This window comes from Populus alba, chromosome 14, assembly GCF_005239225.2.
Source record: "Populus alba chromosome 14, ASM523922v2, whole genome shotgun sequence".
NCBI classification, from domain to species: domain Eukaryota; kingdom Viridiplantae; phylum Streptophyta; class Magnoliopsida; order Malpighiales; family Salicaceae; genus Populus; species Populus alba.
The window spans coordinates 9320471-9341883 of NC_133297.1; the positions used below are offsets into that span (position 1 = coordinate 9320471).

Below are 21413 nucleotides of genomic sequence, written 5' to 3' on the forward strand. Positions count from 1 at the left end.
ACCTGAGTGCCTCTTAAAAAGAGCAACCACATTAATGTTATGCTCTTTGAAATCTCAATGAAAACACAGCATCGAACTTTATTGCGTCAAATAAATTGCGTCATCTTTGAAATAATAATGGTTTTTGGAATCTCAAACCTACAAGGAAAAGGTAGATCAAAATAATGGCAGTACAAGGAACTCGGACAGACAGGACAATAGCAGAAACTAATGGGTGTACAGGAAACTCAGACAGACCAACTAATCATCGGACAACAGTAGAAACTTGAAAAAAGTAATGTTCACGGGAAACGTCCATAACAGGAATCACAAAGGCAGCGAAAGACCACCAGCAACGGAAATAAAAACGACGTCGAAAACAAAATCCCTCTTCAAACATCCGCATTCGACCACTGGAATCACACTTGCATCTGTGGTGCTTACATTCTGAGAAACTCACCATACCTGGTGCGCGTGACTTTCATCAAATGATTCATATAGGGCTTCTCTCGTGGAAATGTTAGAAGAAGCTTTCAGAGAAAGGCAAACGCTTTTAATTAATTTTTTGATAATTTCCTAAAGGAAAGTTCCTTTCCTTTGGGCAAATCAGAGTCAATATTGTTAAGAGAAATCCCAGAAGTCTTGAGTGATGATAAGGGCGGGCAATCAGAATAACACCATTAGCTTAGTAACTCAACAATGAAGAGTCAAAATAACTACACTAGAATTATAACTCCAAATCAAAGCATGGAGGCAAGGCTGGTGGAGGCCTGAAATAAAATCGTCAAAACACTGGCATCTGATCACACCAGACAGTAGAGTCAACAATCTCAGACGAAAGCACTCAATCAAACAAAGCATTGACCCTTGATCATACTAGAAAGCAGTGCGGATAAAGTGAAATGTTGTCAAGCCCAAACAAAACAGAGTAGACCAGCTGATGATCTCCGAGTTTAGACCTCCGGAGGAACAGCAACTAAATATGTCGCAAGTAAATATATCAAACTCACCACTGAATATCTCAATGCTGCATAAAGGACTCAATCCAAAATATCTCATCCAGGCAACCCGTTGAGTATACTTCGCAGAGGTAATCAAGCATAGTTCAGAAAATGAGGTCCTCTGTTTTAACAGTACAACTGATAATAATTAGATCAAATTTACCCCGCTGATTCCTTTGTAAGAACCACACCAATAATTTATCAGATCCAATACTTGATCCTTATCAAGCAAACCAATTAACATTACAAATCAATCCTAGAGATCAATCGAAATTAATATCAAAACAAGAGGGTAACTGAATTTGCATTCAGCACCAAACGCCCAACTCAAATTTTGAAGCACTTCTGGAGCAAATTAGAACTGCTTAAAACAAAGTTTTGTGGACAAGTAACAGCCCTGGCCTGTCGGTATATGTCTTTGTTACCCCGTTCCCACAAAACTGTCAGATCAACAAACTAATCCCAGTTAGAAGGTAAGACCAAAAAATAGCAGGAGGGGTAAATTTTAACTCTGGTGAATCAAATGTCAACCTTGGATTCCAATGCTAGCTGGCCAGCGCTAAAAATTTGAACTTGAAGTTATAACGTCATAGCAGTATGACCTTCTACAACCAGTCATCTGAAACAATTCAATAGATTGCCTCAGAAATTTTAGATCATATGATTCATTAGTGATTATAGCTGTGGATTCAATCTTGAAAACTAACTTCTGCAGCAAAATGGTACATGGTTCAGATGTTCAGGAGGATTTCACTAAACATTCACCCATACCCACGTCAGCCATGGATTCAACCCATGCAGCCTCCACCTTCTTTCAAAAGTGACCCGAGAAACTCACTCTAAATGATTTGTTTTACCTTTAATTAAATCAATGCAAACCTCAGCAACAACACTAGAAAATGGCAGAGAAACACAATAGTTTTATTTGCTACATGAAAGAAGAGATCCAATGCTTAATAGAAGAAAAATCATAGAGAAGGAAAGTTCAGTACCAATAAAAACTGGCCCAGTTTATATTGCAGTAAAGACAAGACACATATCTCTTGAAAAATAACTAAAATAAGAATTAAAACAAGAAATGTGGGACGTGATGAATACAAAAATATACAACACAAACCAGCACCATTGGTAATGGGCAATCATTAAAAAAATATTCATCAGTAAAGAACAGGAAGAAATGATTTTCGCCAACCATCATCCATCAGACATCTCATAAAAAGAGTACCGTTGGTCACGGGCAAGTTGAGTACACTTTCTATTACCAGGTTCTCTTCTCTTAACTCTCTTCTTCATCATCTCAGCCCACCTGGCAAACACATTAGAGACTTCGAACTTGCCAGAGAACTTCATTTTTTGAGCTAACTCCTCAAGTATATCAGGCTTCCCAGCTCGGGAGAAATCAGCCGCAAATTTGTTGTAGTCTAGTTGAGGAGCTTTCATTCCCTTTTCAATCATCTCCTCCAAATATTTGCATGCCTCTTCAGATCTACCCTGACTTATAAGCCCTCCAATGAAAACAGTATAGGAGTTATCATCAGGGCAAAAGCCTTTCTTACTCATCTCATCCCAAACAGCATGGCCCATTTCATAGTTTCTTATTTGAAAGTAAGATTTCATGATCATATTGTAAGAGTGGATTGAAGGTTCAATTCCATTTTGAATCATCTTCTTGTATATCCTCACTGCATCATCTGGCATTCTCTGGCTGGTCATCAACTTGATAAGGGCATTATAAGTTTTCCCATCAGGTGCGCAGCCCTTTTCTTTCATCTCCTTCAACAATTCATAAACCATGTCCATCCTCTTATGATTCCCATACCCTGTCATCAGACATGTGTAAACTGCAGCATCAGGATGACAACCAGAATCAACCATCTCATAAAAATATTCAACTGCCTCTTTCATCTTAGTTTGCTTGCATAGATCCCGGATCAAAATTGTATAACTCCTAACATCAGGTGATGGGCCCTTGGCTTTCATGACCTCAAAGAACTTGATTGCATCAGACCTCTTTTTACTCCTTAACAACCCTTCAAGCATAATATTATGGGTGACAATATCAGGCTTAAAACCCTCATCAAGCATCTCGTTCCAAATCCTCCCTGCCTCCATTAAATTCTTCACCCTGCACCATCCATTAAGCAATACAGTATATGTCCTCAAATTTGGCGTAAACCTACCTTCCAACTTCCCAAATAGTGCCTGAGCTTCTTTCCCAAGCTTGGCCCTCCCAAGACTATCAAGCAGAGCATTAATGGTCTCAACACCCACTCTATATTTGTGATTCTTCATTAACTCAAAAATACCAACAGCCTTTTTCCTCTCCTTTGCAGCAGCAAAAGCTCTCATTGCAATGGAAAATGTGTCCAACGTCAAAAGCCTTTTTTCACCCATCTCTTCAAGCATTGACATCATAGTCTCAAACTGTCTAGCCTTAGCAAGTATGATCATCATTGAATGGTAAGTCCTTGAATCATGGACAAAACCTGACTTCTCCGCTGCCCAACAGAAGAATCGGAAAGCCGGTTTTCTAGCATGACGGAATCTTTCCAACACCTCTGTGACCAGGTCATGTGATAAATTGATCCCACATTCATCAAGAACTGCCTCCATGTTGTGGTCCAATGCAAACAACTCATCAATCACCTTGCATACCTTATGAACCTCAGCAGGATCTGCAGTTGATTTGACAATAGCACCTTTGTTTTCTCTTTCACAATTGTCACTCTTATCATTCTCCTCATTTTCAGCATCGGAATCTGTATCATCATTGCTGGAGCTAGAAAACCACCTAACGCTTAGCTCTGAAACCTTTCCCTGTAAAGTAAAACTGGGCAGTAAAGAAGTTTTGGATTTATTACCAGCTGTTGAGTTTAGAATTAGGGAGAGTTTTTCTTGTAAAATTGTTCTCGGTGCAGAGGAGTATGGCCGAACAAATGGGATTTGAACGTGAGTATGACTACCTCTACGATCACGAGAAGAACAACACGAATGAGAGAAGGGCAGAGAGCTACAACCCGGGAGGCACACTTGCTCTCTGGTACATTGTCCTCCTCCTCCTCCTCCTCCTCGCCCTTGTCTCTGACTGAGGGGGATTAAGTTTGTGTTGGAGTAGAGTTGGCCTTTGAAACTTGAATGCCAATTGGAGTGCAAGCAGCACCGTGTCATTTTGTATTTACCAATTACCTGGAAAGGTGAACCAAGAACAAGTTTTATCACTGAGTCTTGGCAACATAAAAGCACAACCTTTTATAATTAGACCAATCCCAGCTGGCTTAGGTAGGAGTCGGACCTTGACAAGCCAGCCAGGAGCTTCAAAAAGACTAATTTTTTTTAGCAGAAATATTTCTGGAACAAAGTACGAAGGATGGCAGCTTTGATCAAGGTTGAATATCTACAACTCAAAATTCATATGTAAAGACGCAACAAAATTTATTGAATCAATAACTCAAGTGAGAAGGTGAGAAAAAAAATCAATCTTCAGGTTTAGCAGCATCTTTTCCATAGTATTCATTCACTTGTCCATTATCTCAAACCCAATAATCAAACTTGCAAATTGCACAAACGAATCCATAGCTCAAGGAAATTTGGCAACAAAAATTTGCTACATAGTAAGTATTAAATAAGCCCACAAAAAAAAAGAAGAAATCAATAGTGGTAAAGAAAGCCTAACCAAATAAATCAACGGTGTGAGGCAGTCGAGGGAGGAGAAGTAAGGGGATAACCGACATAAATAAATAAGTTGCTTTTGGAAACCCACATAGGGAGGGAGAAGGAGAAGACGACTCAAAAGCACTACAGAGTAACAACCAACCTGTCAGTAAAACAAGGAAGGAAAGCAAGGGTAATAAAATCAATGGTCAAGTCGGGCAATTAATTAATTAATAGGGGAAATTTCAAAATTCTTTTTAAATACGCTGGGGGCAGAACTGTAATTATGGTGCGCCAAGTAAGATGAAGAGGAGAGGAGGAAAGGGAAAAAACCCTTGCGTAATCTCCGCTGCCGCCTCCTGTTCTGTCTTCATTGCTTGTGCTAACTAGGAAGGTCAAGGTCAGTTCCTCCTCCTCCAGCTGCCACTTCTTATTATTATGTTTGGGATTTAAGCCTTTTGTTTTGTGTTTAATACCACCCACTAGAATGGCTTTCACTTTGATTTTTCTGCTGAGTTGAGTTTAAACTCCTCCTCCTCCTCCTCCAACTCATCATCTGCTGAAAAAACCCTTCTAAGTATTTTTTTTTTCTGCACTGCTACTTTATCTAATTATTTTTTTCTTTTTTTGTGATTTTTTTTAAATCTTTGGTATTTATTACCTTACATGGATTAAACTGTATTGCAAAACCCAGTGAATTTCTGATTTTTTTTATTCCATTAACCAGTTTATTTTTTCTGGAATTGAATTAAGTAAATATAAACAATTTTGCTTGCTTTTCCGTAACAAAAAAGAAGTGAAGTAACCCTTTACTTGAAGTCACTGCAGCAGTCGCCTGAATTGTTTATTTCCATGTTATACAGATCGATGACCTCTTGGGTCTGTATCATGCCTTTCTGTCAACGTTAAAAAACTGTTATCGTTCTTTTTTCTTAATGCATGATATGTTGATGATTTGAAATGCTTCGTGACCCATCTAGGCTTAAATCATATTATGCGTTACTGCTACGATTTCTCCATTTAAGCATTGCTTGTACAATGAATTATATTATAGGCTTTTATTCGATTCAAGTTGATGCACAGAAACTCAAAGGGAAGTGTACGGTTGTTACAATTATATGTATAGTACCACTGGTGAAAATCTCATGTTGAATCAACCGGTTAAAATGCAGTGTTTGCGAAGGAGACAATGGCGGGACAAGATGCTGACACCATTAATCAAGGGCTTCGTGTTAAAGCAACGTTTAAACTTGGGTCAGAATTGTATGCTGTCAATTCATGCAATGGTAATACTGTTTCTGAGCAATTGGTTTCCATGAAAGAGCAGAGCATGAGCATTTTGAAGGAATTCATCACTAAACATAATGTTCCTCATGATGTCCCTGATGAACTAGCTGAAAGCTCTTCGGAAGATGATGAAGTCCTTGAGAAGCCTCAAGTTAAAACGAAGAAATCAAAACTTACTTGATATTTCCTTTGTTCGTTGCTCGAAGTTGAAAACATGGAAGTTAAGCTTTTTCTGTATGATTCTTGTTATCCTAAACAAAATATTCCAAGTATTAAGAATAGGTAGTTATGCTACATGACATTTCTTAGTCATCGACGGCCTTCACTCGGAAACAATATGTGATGATAACTTTGGTTGTTTAGTACCACTAGAATGAATGCTGAATTTGCAATACAATTCTAGCTCAAACACTTGCACGGCTGAGCAGAGTATGACTTTCAGTGTTCAACTAAGCAGGCAGACGCCTATCTCGTGTGCCTCTTCCTCTGTTTGGTCGAGTTAGGAAGACAAAGTTCTCTATGTTAAAGTATTGAATTCTTTCAACACGTTACTAGATCTAAAGTCTCTCCATAGCCTTCTGCTACTCTACACTCTGTGACACTTCTTTATATGTCAATGGCTCTACCACTTTCTTCTCTATGCTTTCACTATCAGTGCAAAACAAAGCCTAGGAACACTGATAAGGCCTGTCTTGTAGTCTTTAAGTGATCAAATCATCACTTTTACAGGTGTGCTAGTCTAGCACAACCCAGCGGGAACAAATTATCCCTACTCTTGGCTTCAAAAGAGATTGTGTAGATTTGATTAAAAGCATGAACCGACAAAAATTCTCAACTGATAGTGCCTACAAATAACTATTTGGTAGCCACCAAACTTGCCGTGCCGTCAAATAGCCAGACAACTAGCTAGCTAACATGCTAAAAGAGATCCCTGGGGGGTCAAAGGGCCAGAAATGTTTGGACAACAAAAGCAGCAGGACATGGAGAAGCAGGTCAAAACCACAACACACCAATTTGGGCAGCGGAGAACAAAATAAAACCAGCACTTGATGAAAAGACTGATGCAGTAACATCATTTGACCAAATGAAGAAATCTAGTCAGACCAGGAAGTTTGCAGTAGATACGAATTCTATTGTACAAGCTTTAACAAAAAAAAAAAATCGGTGCAAAGCATCAATTCTAATTCCATAACAGGTGCAATGCTCCTCTGTCAAGATTACCAGACACACAGGTACTTGGTCTCAGTTTACACCAGCATCATGGAAATGAAACAACCTGCAAGAAAAAAACAAAAAACTACTACACTCCACAGGCAGAGGACGGATATTATTGGCTAGCAAAAAAAAAAAAAAAAAAGCCACCACAGTCACTGTTTTGTGCTTCAAGGAGTCACACTCCAAGCACCACCAGGCACAACAGGACCAGGTTCAAACCAAGGGAAAAACCAGCAGGGAAACCGTGATTCACTCCAAGCAAATCCACGCACATGCAACAAGGGCTTATGAAAGATCAGCATAGGAAAGCCAAAACTATAGCAGAACCAAATAGCAAAGCAAACAGCCGAAGCACGACTCTCATAAGCAACACAGATAGGAAATCAGGTAAAGTGTCGAAATCAAGAACTGAAATAAGAATAGGCCAAAAACAAGACTATAGGAGAACCAATTAAAAATTAAATAAACCAATGAGCAAGAGGCATTCACAATTAGAGAAAAATAAAGTTATAATTCAAAATCATGTACTCTTTCAACTCCCGTGCTAAACTATCACAAACTTCATTGTTTTCATGGGTAGTACTATTATCTTACTTGAAATATTATTACTGAAAAATCTCAACCACTCATTCAATGCATGAAATATTTAGAACTGCTTTTGAAAATGATATACATTAAGATTAGCATTTCTTCTAGGATAAATTAGTACAAGGACTCATTTTACATGCATGCATGCATTATTCTAACGAGTTGAAGCAATACAAAATTACAATGTAGATACATTAAAAATATTAAAGATACATTCTTTTTCGTTGAATGTTTCTGATGGTCTCCTCCAACTGTTCCATATTGATTTTTTTATTCACTCGGCCATCTGTTCCAGCCTCCTCCATCTTCTTACCTTCACCTCCTGAGTTATCTGCTGAGAATGCTAAGATTGGGATGTGGACGCCATAAAACTTCTCCTCTTTTCTTATCTGTCTTGTTGCTTCACACCCGTCCATTTTTGGCATCTATTGAATACAAGATATTACAACATGGTTAGCGTAAACTTTATCATAAAATAAAAATTATTTGTATGAACCAAGTTTAAGTGGCAACATATTTTCCCATGATCTTCCATCCAGTATATTAGTTGCAAGAACTAATAAATCATTTAGCTGTCAAAAGTCACCTCCATAGCCTTCTCCCCTCTTTATCCTCAAATAAAAGCAAACTGACAGTATAATGTTGGGGGGGAACACGAGGAAGGTTAGACAACTACAACGCGTACTGCTTTATTTCATGAGATTTGCAAAAAAATTCTTGTCAACCAACTAATTACTAGCCCGTTTTAAGTTTAATGTAAGGTGCTTACATTGCTGTTTGTTTTAAGAAAATAAAAGATAAGTAAGCATTTTTAGGAACGAAAACAATTGATAACAACATGAAAGGAATGAGATTCATATTCTTTACCTCACAGTCCATTAATATATAGTCATAAGGAAGCATGATAGAGTGGCTATGTTCCTTTTGGTTATGCAGACCTATGCGAACTAGTTGAAAAGCTTCATCTCCATTTTCACAAACCTCAACAGTGGCACCATGCCCTTTAAGAATGTGCTTGGTCACTCTGCGGGATATTTCATTATCATCAACGACCAAGAATTTCAACCCGCTTAAGGATTTTCCTTTGCTTAGATTACCATGTCTTTCCTGGATCTCTGATGATCTAACTAGTAGCCTTTCAGTTGGACACTGTCTCAATTTGGATCTAACATTAAAATGATCTGGATCATTTAATAAAGGATTCTTCCTGTTTTTTTCATTTTTTGAGTTGCTTTCTGCTTGTGAGTCCACTTGTTGAAATAAGTTTTCACAAGTTGATGGAACCTTTAACTTTGTTCTTTGTGCATGCGTTGATGAAGATGAACCAGGATCTTTAAGAGCATTTGTTGCTTGGATTGTACTTCCTCTCTTTGATCTTGAAATAAATCCATGACCCCCAAATTCAGGTAGAAGTCGTAACACATGATACAAGCGAGAACCATGAAATGGTTTCAACAAAATGTCATCCTGTGGATCGATCAAGTCCTGTTCAAAGCCTCTCAAATTGATACTTCGTGAAGTTGGTTTATCCAACCAAACAACCTTGCAGCAACTGCTATGAAGGTCTCTTTTAAATTCAACAACGACTCTACAAAGTTCCTGAAATGGTCCGGCACCAGCATCAATCACAAGCAATACAAAGCCTGGTGCGCCTCTAAGATTACTACTTTTACTTGCTGATGGTTTTTGATCTATCCCGTCCATGGAACTTAAAGGCACATCCTTTATTGATCTAGAGTTAAAATGGTCACTTCTTGAGCCCAAATCAGATTTTCCTGAAGAACTATGTGAAGAAACATTTTGCCTGGCTTTTATTCTCTTCAGAGTAGAGTGAAGATGCTCCCATTCCTTCATAGATGATACTTTTATCCCTAAACCCTCTATATATTTCTGTGAACTTCTTAACCGCTCTTCATTTTGAATCAAGAGAACAACATGGGATCCTTCAAACTTGGGACTAGAACTAAGTATAGACAGCCTGGGACTAGGGGTGCGAATCACTAGGCCTGGAAAAGGAGTTCTAATAGTCATCTTCGAATAGTTATGTTCACCATCAGGCATTGAATCCCCTTCAATCTCAACTTCAGCATTTTTGTTATCTGCTGAAGGTATCTCGCATATATCAAGAAAAACATTAAACTTGAAGCAAGTTCCCTTCTCGCCATTCTCTTTATTCACGATTCCTATTTCTCCTCCCATTAGACGCACCTGGTGAAAATTATTTAATAAAGGTTGATCGAAGAAATACAATCAAAAGCATAAACAAGAATGGAACATGTTTTGAGGACTTAAATAGGTTTTGGTGCTTAATGTGCTATAAAAAAACTACTAGTTAATTTGTGCAAAAGTTGAGTACGTACCAAAGATTGAACGATGCCAAGTCCTAAGCCAGTTCCTCCTTGTCCAAGAGCTGTTTCTTTGACTTGAACAAAATTCTCAAACACTGATTTTTGATTTTCTCTTGGAATTCCTTTACCTGTATCACTCACCTCAAATACAAATTCCATAGAGCTTTGTTTTGGCTTCATTGCATTAAATTCTTTTTTGTTCTTGGCAAAAAGGCATGAAAAACATCTCCACAAACCATTCTGATTGGAAGCGATTATCTTGTTCTCTAAACTAGGTTTTTGAGTCCAGGCTCGAATTGATACGTGCCCCTCAAATGTAAACTTAACAGCATTGCTAAGTAAATTGCACAGGACCTGCTTTAGTTTTCCCCTATCGCCTTTCACTCGAGAATGTTTGAGAATGGAACCATCATAGGGGTCCAACACCACATCTACACCTTTTTTCATGCCCACAGGATGATACAAATCAACTGCATCTTCAAGAAGCTTGGCTAAATCAAATTCTTCTTCTTCAAGTTGCATTTTGTCGGCTTCAATTTTGCTGGTATCAAGAATAGAATTCAACAAACCTGTACAGGTAAGCAATTTAAATTATTAAAGAGAACATTCCATACAAAAAACTATAATTCTAATGTGCTAAAAAGATTAGTCCATATATAAGCTTACCTACTAGGTCCTTTGTGCAACCATCTATTTGTTGTAAATTTGTGTCTAACTCAGAACCTGCACGCACTTCTGCATAGCATATCTCTATCAAACCAGTAATGCCTGCTAAAGCCGCTCGAATGTCATGGCTAGCACTAGCAAATGCAAGACTCTTATTCATACTCTTTCGTTCTGCTTGTTGCGTTGCTTCCATTTGCTTTATTAGTGCTGAACACAAGTGCATTTCCCTTCTTGCAGATCTAACCACTAGCAATATGAAACTAACAATCGAAACGAAAATCACAGCAATCATTATTATGAATAGAATGAGGGATATTTTGATGCTCCTGTTAACACTGCTCGCTAGTCCATTGTATGGGAAAGCCAACACATATACCTGTAATCCAGATTCCCATAAATTGTCTGAATTCAGAAAGCAGTTATCAATCAAATTCAAATTAATATATGAGCCAATCTTGCATGAATGATTTTTAAGCGACAACCACACATGAAAAGCTTGAATTTTATGACCTCTAAATGAAAACACAACAGTATAATTTTAAAAAACACTGTTAAAAATATAAATGATGTTTTTTTATTTTAAAAAAATTATTTTTAACATCAGCACATCAAAATTATTTAAAAACACTAAAAATATATTTTGAAGTAAATAAAAAAATAAATCTTTTAAAAAACATTTTTAAAAGACAGAAACAATTACCATATTTTAGCATATGGCGAATTAAATAATTTTATCAACAAAGTATGGAAAGTGACCAGAAAGTAACTCATGACTAAAAACTTGTTTAAAGACTCATTACTAAGATGCATACTTTCAAGAATGATACATACCGATTGCACTCCCACAATTTCAACCCGGGAGCAGAAAACTCTATACTTTGCTTCCCCAAGGTACAACACTGAATCTTCTAGGTTGCCATTGTTCGGCATGCATGAAACATTTCCAACATGATCAATTTGATCACCATTCAGTTTTGTCATGTATAGAGAAACTGAATTTTTCTTTATCACAGTTTGAGTGTTCGGCAGTCCTCCTACAAGAACTTTGCCGGATATGGTAGCCAAGTACAAGCTCCCACCATAAAGTTCTACGTTGTTGAAGAAACTAGTTAATGCTTTAGTCGAAAACCCTAAAGAGAGGACTCCTTGTCCATGTAAACTAATTGTGTTAAGGAATAGAGGATCTTGAGCACTGTTCCATCCACTCTCAAATGATGCATGCCCTTGACTACTATTTAATGCTTGCTCAATCCAACTTGCATTAGTTGTAATGAAAGGAAGGGATTTAACTGCATCTCCATATACTCTTCCTGTGTCTGAATCTACAGGTTGTCTATACCAAGAGAAGTTCCTCGCATTTGAAGCTGTAGAGTTAGAGTACATAGCAAACGTTTGGTTGCCTTCATAATAGTATGATAAGAAAAGACCTCCCAATCCAATATATGAAATTTGCGATATGAAAGGAATTATTGAAAATGCTTGAAACAACGAGGGAGCTACCTGCAGACAAAAGGAGAAGAACAAAAACTGAACTTAGCACTCTTAATGGTAAATTACCCCTCTTTGTAACATATTATTATTACAAATACTAGTAACTTCTAAAGTATATTTATTGAGTAGGAATACAAACCTTATTCTCAACATCATATGATGAGAGTACTTTACTTCCATTGATGGAGGAACTCATAACTCTTGCTAAATTTATTGCAGATGAGTTTATGGGGTGCAAATATTTAGCTATGTTCTCAATTTCAGACAACAATCCAGATTGAACAACATGGACGTTGAAATCCATGTGCTTCTTCACCTGTTTGATCATATTATACCACCATGGTACCGCTACACAGGGGAGTAGCAAAACTCCAATTGCCTGCATTTAAGTTTGTACAAAACCTTGAATGCAATTCCAATTGCAGTGGAATAAAAGAAAAGGAACATACTAATTATTAAAAAAAAAAATAGATGAAAATCCATTTTAAAATAGGCGATTATCATCAAAAATATTTAATATTTTCATCAGTATATTTCAAACATGCATTAATAAGCTACGTTTAAAGTCAAACAACTACAACAAAATTTTGCATGCAAGTACGTAGTTTTGTTAAAATGAACAAGTGCAGTACCAGAATGATGAAGATGAGAACAGGCCTTGACGCTATCAATGAGCTGAGCTTCATTGGATTTTGTAGATGTAATTAAACAAGGCCGAAATGAACTCTCTGCATCCATGAAAATCTTAAAGAATCAAATCAATAATATTGTCACTTAATTAGGTTGACTATCGTTATTCATAATTAGAAGAATATATATCTTTTTCATAAATGATTGTATATAAGAGGATTTAAATCATATCTGGTTGATATTCAAAGATACATGGTAATTAACGTTTCTAGTTTCTACTTCCTTTCTTATCAAATCATTTTGCTTTTAAATCCTCCTTTTTTATGAAGAAAAAAGTAGGGGGAAAAAGTGTTTTTTTATTAGTAAATGTATTAAAATAAAAAAAAATACTTTTTAAAAAATATTTTTAATATTAATACATCAAAGCGATATAAAAATATAAAAAAATAATTTAAAAAAATAAAGAAAATATTTTTTAAAAAAATTATTTTTAAAACACAAAAATAAATATAATATTGACTAATGATACTGTGATGTTAATGAAGTATTTTTCTTTTTTTCCTTCGATAGAGAAGGAGATTGTTATTACTTATTTTAGAGACTCTTGCCCAATATAAATCATGTTTTGTGATTTGAATATTAAATGAATAGGTGAGTAAATTGCTAGGTATAAGTTTGTTTAAAATTAATTACTAATTAATGTGACTGGATCATAGAAAGCAGAGTAAAGCTTTGGAGGCACGCACTAATTAATGATCAAGTGGAACATTTTTGCAACACGTCTGTACTTGTGTGAGGATTCTGCCATACATTTTTGCCACCCTATGAATTCAATATTCTTTCTTGTATAAGTGTGTCTTTGGCATTATAATGATTTTTATTGCTGTAGTTTGAAAAAATTAATCGGATTAATAAAAGCTATAAATTATATTTTTATAATTAGTATTTTAAAATATAGTTTTTAATAAAAATTAAATTAAATTATAGCATGTATTAATTAACTAAATAATAGTTGGCGCAAAAAATCAGTTACATAAAATTATTTGTTGTTGCCTTTAGCTAGAGAAATTAAGAAAAGAAAAATTAACTTTTTAAAAAGAGCTCTAATGACTTCATAAAGAATTGATTATCTTATATATATATAATCTGGCATGGCAGTGGAGATTTAAAAATCATATCAAATTCACACACACATATTGTACTGATAATTAAAGAAATTCAAGTGATTAATAACAAACATGCATGTTTAATTTTAATTAAGACAAAGAACCGGTATATGCTTGATTTTTTTTTAATCTTTTCTTTCTCGTTCTATTGCTCGTTTTTTTTTTTTTTTTTTTGACCCTATAGGAACAGAACTCTCTAGAAATTAACTTTGTGTATTCTTTTAGGAATAACTTCGAATATTATTCTTAAAAACCAATAAAAAAATCTTTGAATATTTTTCTCCATATATATAAATATACATAAACATGGTTTTCTAAAGTAAGAAATCATCAATAAAAATAATTAAAGAAGAATATCTAAATGCTTCAAATAGTGTTATAAAATATCAACTATCCTAAATTTTCAGTCTTCTACGAACATATATATAGACGATTCAGTCGTTAAATATATTTTTTTATAAATGATATAGAGGGACATAGAAGATCGACTACGTACTACACACATAGATGAAAAAACACAAGGAAAAAAAACTTATTAGAGAAAGATATTAGTTTTGAGAGAGAAAAAGGAGAGCACCTGCTTGGACTGCACCGCAAAAGAGGGGATGAAACGGACACAAAATCCTATGCCTAACTCTAACTCTCTCTCAATGTCTTCCTCGTTTGAAGCAGAAAACCTCACTCTCTGTCTGCGCTTTTCTTCTTCTAAATATGTTGTTTTAGCTCGTTAAGGCAGGAACATGTCTACCAGGGAAGATTTGGCACTTATGTAGACAAATATTGAGCAATATATAGTGTATATTGAAAGTTGAAATACCCTTAGAGGTTTTTTTTTTCATGTATTTATAGGGAAAGGTTTGTTTTTCAAAAAAGGAAAATACTAGGTAAGTTATTGGGATTTCGATAATTTTGGCCGCCAAGGACTGATTATTCAGAAAAGCAACCGACTGAAATAAACAAATTTAAGCTATATATGACAAGGTAATTATCTTTTTGTTGACAAATCATAGGATAGGAGCCCCTTGTTGGCTCCGTGCAACAACAATCTTTGCATGAATTGATTTGAAATTAAAAAAGCGAAATATACATACAAATAATTGAATAAAATAATTAACTCATAATTTATTTTCGTTTTTTTCTTGTTCATGGGAGAAGTATAAGCTCCAGGCCGGGGTTACTCTCTGCAATACTAGGGGTACTGGCCCCAATAATTTATTTTCCTTTTGTTTTCCTTTCTCGGCACTATTGATTTCTCCACATACAGTTGAAACATTTAATTGAGAGAGAATGAGAGAATCAAGCAGTATTGTTACCGCTCACCAGCATGGCAGCAAATTGTATGGAGTAAAATTAAAAAAGGAAAATTTAAGAGCACATTGTATTGCTTAATATCTTTCGAGATCTTGGTATATTTAGAAATTCAGAAAACAAGCCCTTCTTGGCCTGAAAGAAATTAATATGAGAAGGCTTGAAATTTTTTTTTTTTTTTTTTGGGGGGGGGTACAGGTTTATAGACAAAGTTGATAATGTATTTTTGTGTGTAGAAAAATATAATTATGTAACAAAGCTAAATTCATATCAATTAAAAAGTATATTGATGGCCTAAATTCAATTTACTTAAGACCATACTAAAATATTATATTAAAAAAAACCCTATACCTTCTATTTTCCGTGCAACTTTACTTCCGAGAAGATAATTTTCTTAGTACAAAACAAAATATTATCAATATAATTATTAATTTATCATATTTTTTAATTAATGGTAAGTTTGTTAATTCTAAAAATTTGGATTCATCGAATGAACTCATTATTATATATATCTTATTATTTTATCTTTAGATTAACGGTAAGTTCGTTTACTTAAGACCATACTAAAATATTATATTTAATAAAAAAATATATACCTTCTATTTTCCGTACAACTTTACTTCCGATAAGATAATTTTCTTAGTAAAAAAACAAAAAACATATCAAATATAATCATTAATTTATGGTATCTTTAAGTTAAAGGTAAGTTTGTTAATCTTAAACGTTTGGAGTCATCGAATGAACTTGTTATTATATATATCTTATTATTCTATTTTTAGATTAACGGTAAGTTTGTTAATTCTAAAAGTTTAGAGTGATTGATTGAACTAATTATTATTATTATTATTATTATTATTATTATTATTATTATTCTATCAATTTATACAGTGTATTATCATGAAAATAAATTATTTGTTTTAGTAAGTCCGTTAATGCTAAAAGTTTGGAGTGATCGATTAAGCTCTTTATTATACATATTTTATTATTCTATCAATTTATATCATCATGTGTTGTCATGATAATAAATAATTTGTTTTAGTAAGTTTGTTAATCCTAAAAGTTCGGAGTGATCGATTAAGCTCTTTATTATACATATTTTATTATTCTATCAATTTATATCATCATGTGTTGTCATGATAATAAATCATTTGTTTTAGTAAGTTTGTTAATCCTAAAAGTTCGGAGTGATCGATTCAACTCGTTATTATACATATCTTATTATTCTAACGATTTAAATCGTGTGTTATCATAAAAATAAATTATTTGTTTTGGTATTATATCAAGAGAAATAATTATTTTTTAAAATTATAATTTTTTGATGATATGTATGTTGTAATGGATAATTAATAACTCATGAGCTATTCGGGTGAAGAATTTTTTTAGATCATAAAGTAAAATATTTTAATTTTATTAATATGGGTGTCCGAATTAGCATATCCCGACTAAACTTCAATTACTTATTTATAAGAAAGATTCAATGTATTTGGTGCTCTATTACATACAAGATTTGTTTTTTTAAAAAAAAAATAGTAGCCTCAGTATTGCGAAAAATGAATTATTACATAAAATTAATATTTGTTAATTTCTATTATTTTCTCAAGAATTAATTATCAAAACACAAAAATCGGATTTTCTTACTTATTGAGAATAAAAAACAAATATGACAATTAAAGGTATGAGATGCAGCAATTACTCACTCGTGGACCCAGTAGATACTGCATTGAATGGAAATGAAAGCATACATGTCTTTTACCGAGCTTGCAAAATTGCCATATTTCAATGTGTGGACTGATACTCAAAAACTCCATACAATCAATGTTTAGTTGACCCCATCTGCTCTGCTTACTCGTCTTTATTAATACTGACAAGATATCTAAAGTTTGTGGCTGAATCGACGTAGCTGTACACATAAAATACTATTAATTATAATAAATTATTTTTTAATTTAATGCATAAATTATTTATTTTATTTTTAAATTTTTTTAATTATATTAGATTGTTTTAGAAATTATATTTGATTATTTTTTCTATTTTGTTTTATTATATACCGGTTTTATGAATTTATTTATTTATTTTTATTATGTTCAACCTTTAACAATAGATCTATTTAAAGTGAGGCTTCATAATTTATTTTTTTTAAAGAAAAGTTTATCCTGATTTAATTATTTAAGTTATAAGTTTAATAAGTTAAACTAGATTAATTCGAGTTGATTTTTTTATTTATTTAATATTAAGCTAATTAAAAAATATCATATTATTATTTTATTTGATTTCTATGATGTTTTTTCAATTTCATAACTAAAGTTAACTTTGTTTACTTTTTGAATCCTTTTAAAATTAAATATTTTTTAAATTGATATTTTTTTAGTTTAATAAGTTAACTCACGAGTTATCATAAGTTTATTAATTATTTTTAATAAAATAATATTATTCTAGATAAAAATTTAAACAAAAACTATTCACTCTACATCTCATCTAAGCTTTAGCCTGATCACCTAAGTTTAACCACATAATTTCCCATGCAATACAAAAAGCAAAGACACACCCCAAGTCGGCAAAGAAGAGTGAAAGCTTCTGGATGAAATATTTAAAAGCTAGGGTTCATCACGTATGTGTTTAACATATACCTCAACTTTAAATTTGAATTAAAAAAAAAAAAAAAACTTAAAGATTTCTTTTATTATTATTATTAATATAGGTGTTCGGGTTAATTTCCGCGCACCTCAACTAATCCCACGAACATTAAAGTTAACGATCATATAAATTTTCAGTGGCTTAAGGTTTATAAGACTCAAACTGATGATCTCTAGAAAGCAAATTTAGAACCTGACCAGTTAAATTATATCTTTCAAAATAAAAAATCTCTTTTTAATTGGTCACATAGGGTTAATTAAATTAAACTAGATTTAATAACTATATGCTTTATAAAATGCCATGTACATTAAAACCAGAACATTCATTAAAAAAAAAATTGCCTAGTGCACAGGAATGAGAGATGATAACGGAGAAACAAAGAGAAGATTTTATCAAGACAGTGATGCTTCCTTCCCAATTTACAAGCACAAGTATACAATTTTGAACTTTCTTTGCAGCTCAAAATCTTCTGAACTGATTTAGACTTAAAAACAACATTAGCGAGTTTTAGCTGACTCCTGTAAAACCAGGCCTGTAAAATGATTTGATATTTAGCATGACTCGGTAATCAGATTAAAAGCTGGATTAATAAGTAATACATCCCTTTACGTCTTAGTACAAGAATTAATTTTAAAAAGACTAAAAGAAAATCATATAATTATCCATGTAAATTCGTTGTATGTAAAATAAAAATCTTGTTTTTTCACACTTTATTTACCCGACCACGAAACAAAGTATACTGAAGACCAGGTAATTGCCTGTAGCCATCGTGACATAACAAACCAGTGAGATACACCAGGCAAAATAATCCCCAGATGTCCTTCAATAAAGCCCCCAATACTGGAGAACCCTTTACAAAGAAGCTTCGTTCAAATTCCTTTGAACTCCTGAAAGCTCAAGCAGTGGATCATCCAAAATAAACAAGTTGTAGCATCCTGATTCCTCAACCGGTGCAAAATACATCGAACACACTATATCTACTAGCAGTGGCCACAGGCCACCTCAGAATCTTTCATAGACCGATCCCCTTCCTGACTAGATGCATACATAGGATCACTCCTTGCCCCCATTTCATGAGATAGTGTTCTGAATACTCCATGCCAAAGCAAAATTTGAATGCACATATAGGTATTCATAAAATAGTAAAGCATCTGTTCAAATTTACCAGGAAAAGGGAACCACTATCACAAGCTAGAATAACAATCAAGTAATAATAAATGGATTAAGGAACTCAAAACGATACACTTGAAACATGGAAGTTAAACAAGATGGAAAGTGTCGAACTTGTCTTTGTCGCAAAACTTGTAGAAATGCACATCAAAACAACACCTCACAGATTGGTTATGTCATATGTAATGAGTTGATTTTCCCAAACTTTTGCACCAGTGCTAACATCGACAATGATAACTCACGTATCACTAGAACATCTTAAATCCATAACAAGGTTCAAACTTCAAGTTATATCCACCATTCAGGAAACAACTTTGCTGATTCATCTAGTTCTGTGATTTACTATTACCATAAAATGAGGTCAAATTCATAAATTTCACATGTTACCCCATATCTACCAACAATAGAAACAAATGACAATGAAACAGAAAACAACAGGAACAGGAACAATAACATTCCAAAAGGGAAACGGATTGCCGTTTTTATCCCGAAGAAGAAGAAGAATGAAGAACGATTGTCAAAATTTCAGCAAGGAAGTTCTGGAAAGAAATGCTGATAGCTTCAACAACCAGTCATCTGCAAACAATTAACTGCCCGCAAATAAATGTCTACTAAAACACCATATGGTTCAGTTAATGATGGGATTACGCTAAACATCCATACACACCAATGTCGACCACGAATTTAAGTTAAAACACCTCCCATAACTCCCAAAAACAGAGGGGAAAAAAACAGTTAGAATAAAGCATAGCATATGTGATATAGGACAGGGTAGTCAAAGGTACAAAAAATTAGAATTCCCAGAAAATTAGAGAAACCTGTAGAAGAGGCTAAATCCATGTAGAAGAGGGCGAAGGAGTTGGAAGAAAACCCTATAGGAGAGGGTTCAAATACACAGAAGAAACATAATCACTTCTGAAATTTTAATTCATAATAAATGTTTTCTGCATTTTACAAAGGATATGGTGTTTAGATAGACACCAAGAAACCTTAATGTCCTAAACTAATAATAAGAATCATAATAAATACTAGTTTTAATAATAAATTAACAAAATCCTAAAAATCTATCTAAATAGTAACAAAATTCTATGCATAATAGATTACAAACAAATAACTAAACTATATTGTTCCTATGCTGCATCAATATGGAAATCAAACAAAAACCCGCTACAAAGAAAAACGGGGCTAATTTATATATTATACACTAGTAGTTCACGATACATGAACGATAAATCTCAAGAACAAATAACAGAAAAAAATATACAACAAAAACGAGCTGATACACTGTCAAGGTCCTCGAGGAGACAGATGAATTGCAATATAATAATAACAAATATTCACCAGTCAGCAGCTACAGGGAGAGCTGAGTTAGAACATTCAGGGACAATTTTTTGTGAAGATAATAGAGTGGAGAGGAGTGTGGCATAAGAAATGGAACTTTACTATGAGAATAACCGAGACTACAATCAGGAGAAGAATAAAGCATACGAGACATGGGCAGAGAGCTACCAAACACTTGCTCTCCCCGCCCTCGTTTCCCACTTTCTCCTCTTCTTCCCCGTCTTTGATCCACTGCGAGTAGCTCCGTGGCAAAGCACCACTACCATTAGACTTGCCCATTGAAAATAGGTGTGATCTGATTGTATTCAAGCGGTGACTAACAAAATTAGATCTAAATTTAGCTGATGAAGACAGTAGGAGTGTGATGGTGGTGGCAAGTAGCTAGACTGGTGGTTGTCTTTTGAGTAAAGAAATTGCAATTCACAGCAAGGCTGTAGGTTTGTCTGTCTAGCGAAAGGATGGACCCTTTCTCCGGGCCTGATCAACTAGCTACTTTGCTTCGTATAGGCCAGGCCATGTCAGCCTGTTAAGAAGACCCATTTTGTAAAACTGCTTTGCAAGAAAGCTCCTTTTCTTTTCCAGAATTCCACGAAACAAGAGGATGACTGCCAAATTTTACTTTTTTAAATTGTTTTTAATTTAAAATTATATTAAAAAAATATTTAAAAAAGTATTTTATATATTAGTACAACATAACAATAAAAAAACATAAAAAAATTAAAAATTTTTGGCAAGTAAAATGCCAAACAGTTTTAAAGTTTAATTTGATACCTTTACTCAACTGTTTTAGATTCTTTACTTTTATTTATATTAATGCCAATTATTTATTAGAAAGGGTGCTTGAAAGGGTTGAATGTTGGTTTTTTAAAATATTTTTTTATTTATAAATATATTAAAATAATATTTATTTTTATTTTAAAAAGTTATTTTTAACATTG

The 21413-nt window shown here is 33.9% G+C and overlaps 2 protein-coding genes across 2 annotated transcripts; both read right to left on the reverse strand.

Annotated features, from left to right (window-relative positions):
* Nucleotides 1-1964: 1964 nt before the first annotated feature.
* On the reverse strand, nt 1965-5229 carry LOC118041052 (uncharacterized). Its single transcript, XM_035048152.2, has 2 exons — nt 4654-5229; nt 1965-4166 (listed from the first exon to the last, which is right to left on the reverse strand). The coding sequence occupies exon 2, from the start codon at nt 4146-4148 to the stop codon at nt 2175-2177; it is 1974 nt and encodes a 657-aa protein (XP_034904043.1). The 5' UTR covers nt 4149-4166; nt 4654-5229; the 3' UTR covers nt 1965-2174.
* Nucleotides 5230-7924: 2695 nt separating this feature from the next.
* Nucleotides 7925-12912, reverse strand: LOC118041051 (histidine kinase CKI1). The gene is made up of 8 exons (XM_035048150.1): nt 12859-12912; nt 12366-12605; nt 11567-12235; nt 10736-11111; nt 10082-10638; nt 9116-9929; nt 8589-9070; nt 7925-8146 (listed from the first exon to the last, which is right to left on the reverse strand). Exons 1-8 carry the CDS (start codon nt 12910-12912, stop codon nt 7925-7927), a joined length of 3414 nt encoding a protein of 1137 aa, XP_034904041.1.
* Between the last annotated feature and the right edge of the window lie 8501 nt (nt 12913-21413).

Bases quoted from the DNA above. Each gene is read 5' to 3' on its own strand.
- LOC118041051 (XM_035048150.1), bottom strand. From the start codon at position 12,912: ATGAAGCTCAGCTCATTGATAGCGTCAAGGCCTGTTCTCATCTTCATC. The intron at 12,606-12,858 runs GTACTGCACTTG...ACTTAAATGCAG, and splicing joins TTCTCATCTTCATCATTCTG to GCAATTGGAGTTTTGCTACT. The intron at 9,930-10,081 runs GTACGTACTCAA...AATTTTCACCAG, and splicing joins TTGGCATCGTTCAATCTTTG to GTGCGTCTAATGGGAGGAGA.
- LOC118041052 (XM_035048152.2), bottom strand. From the start codon at position 4,148: ATGACACGGTGCTGCTTGCACTCCAATTGGCATTCAAGTTTCAAAGGC.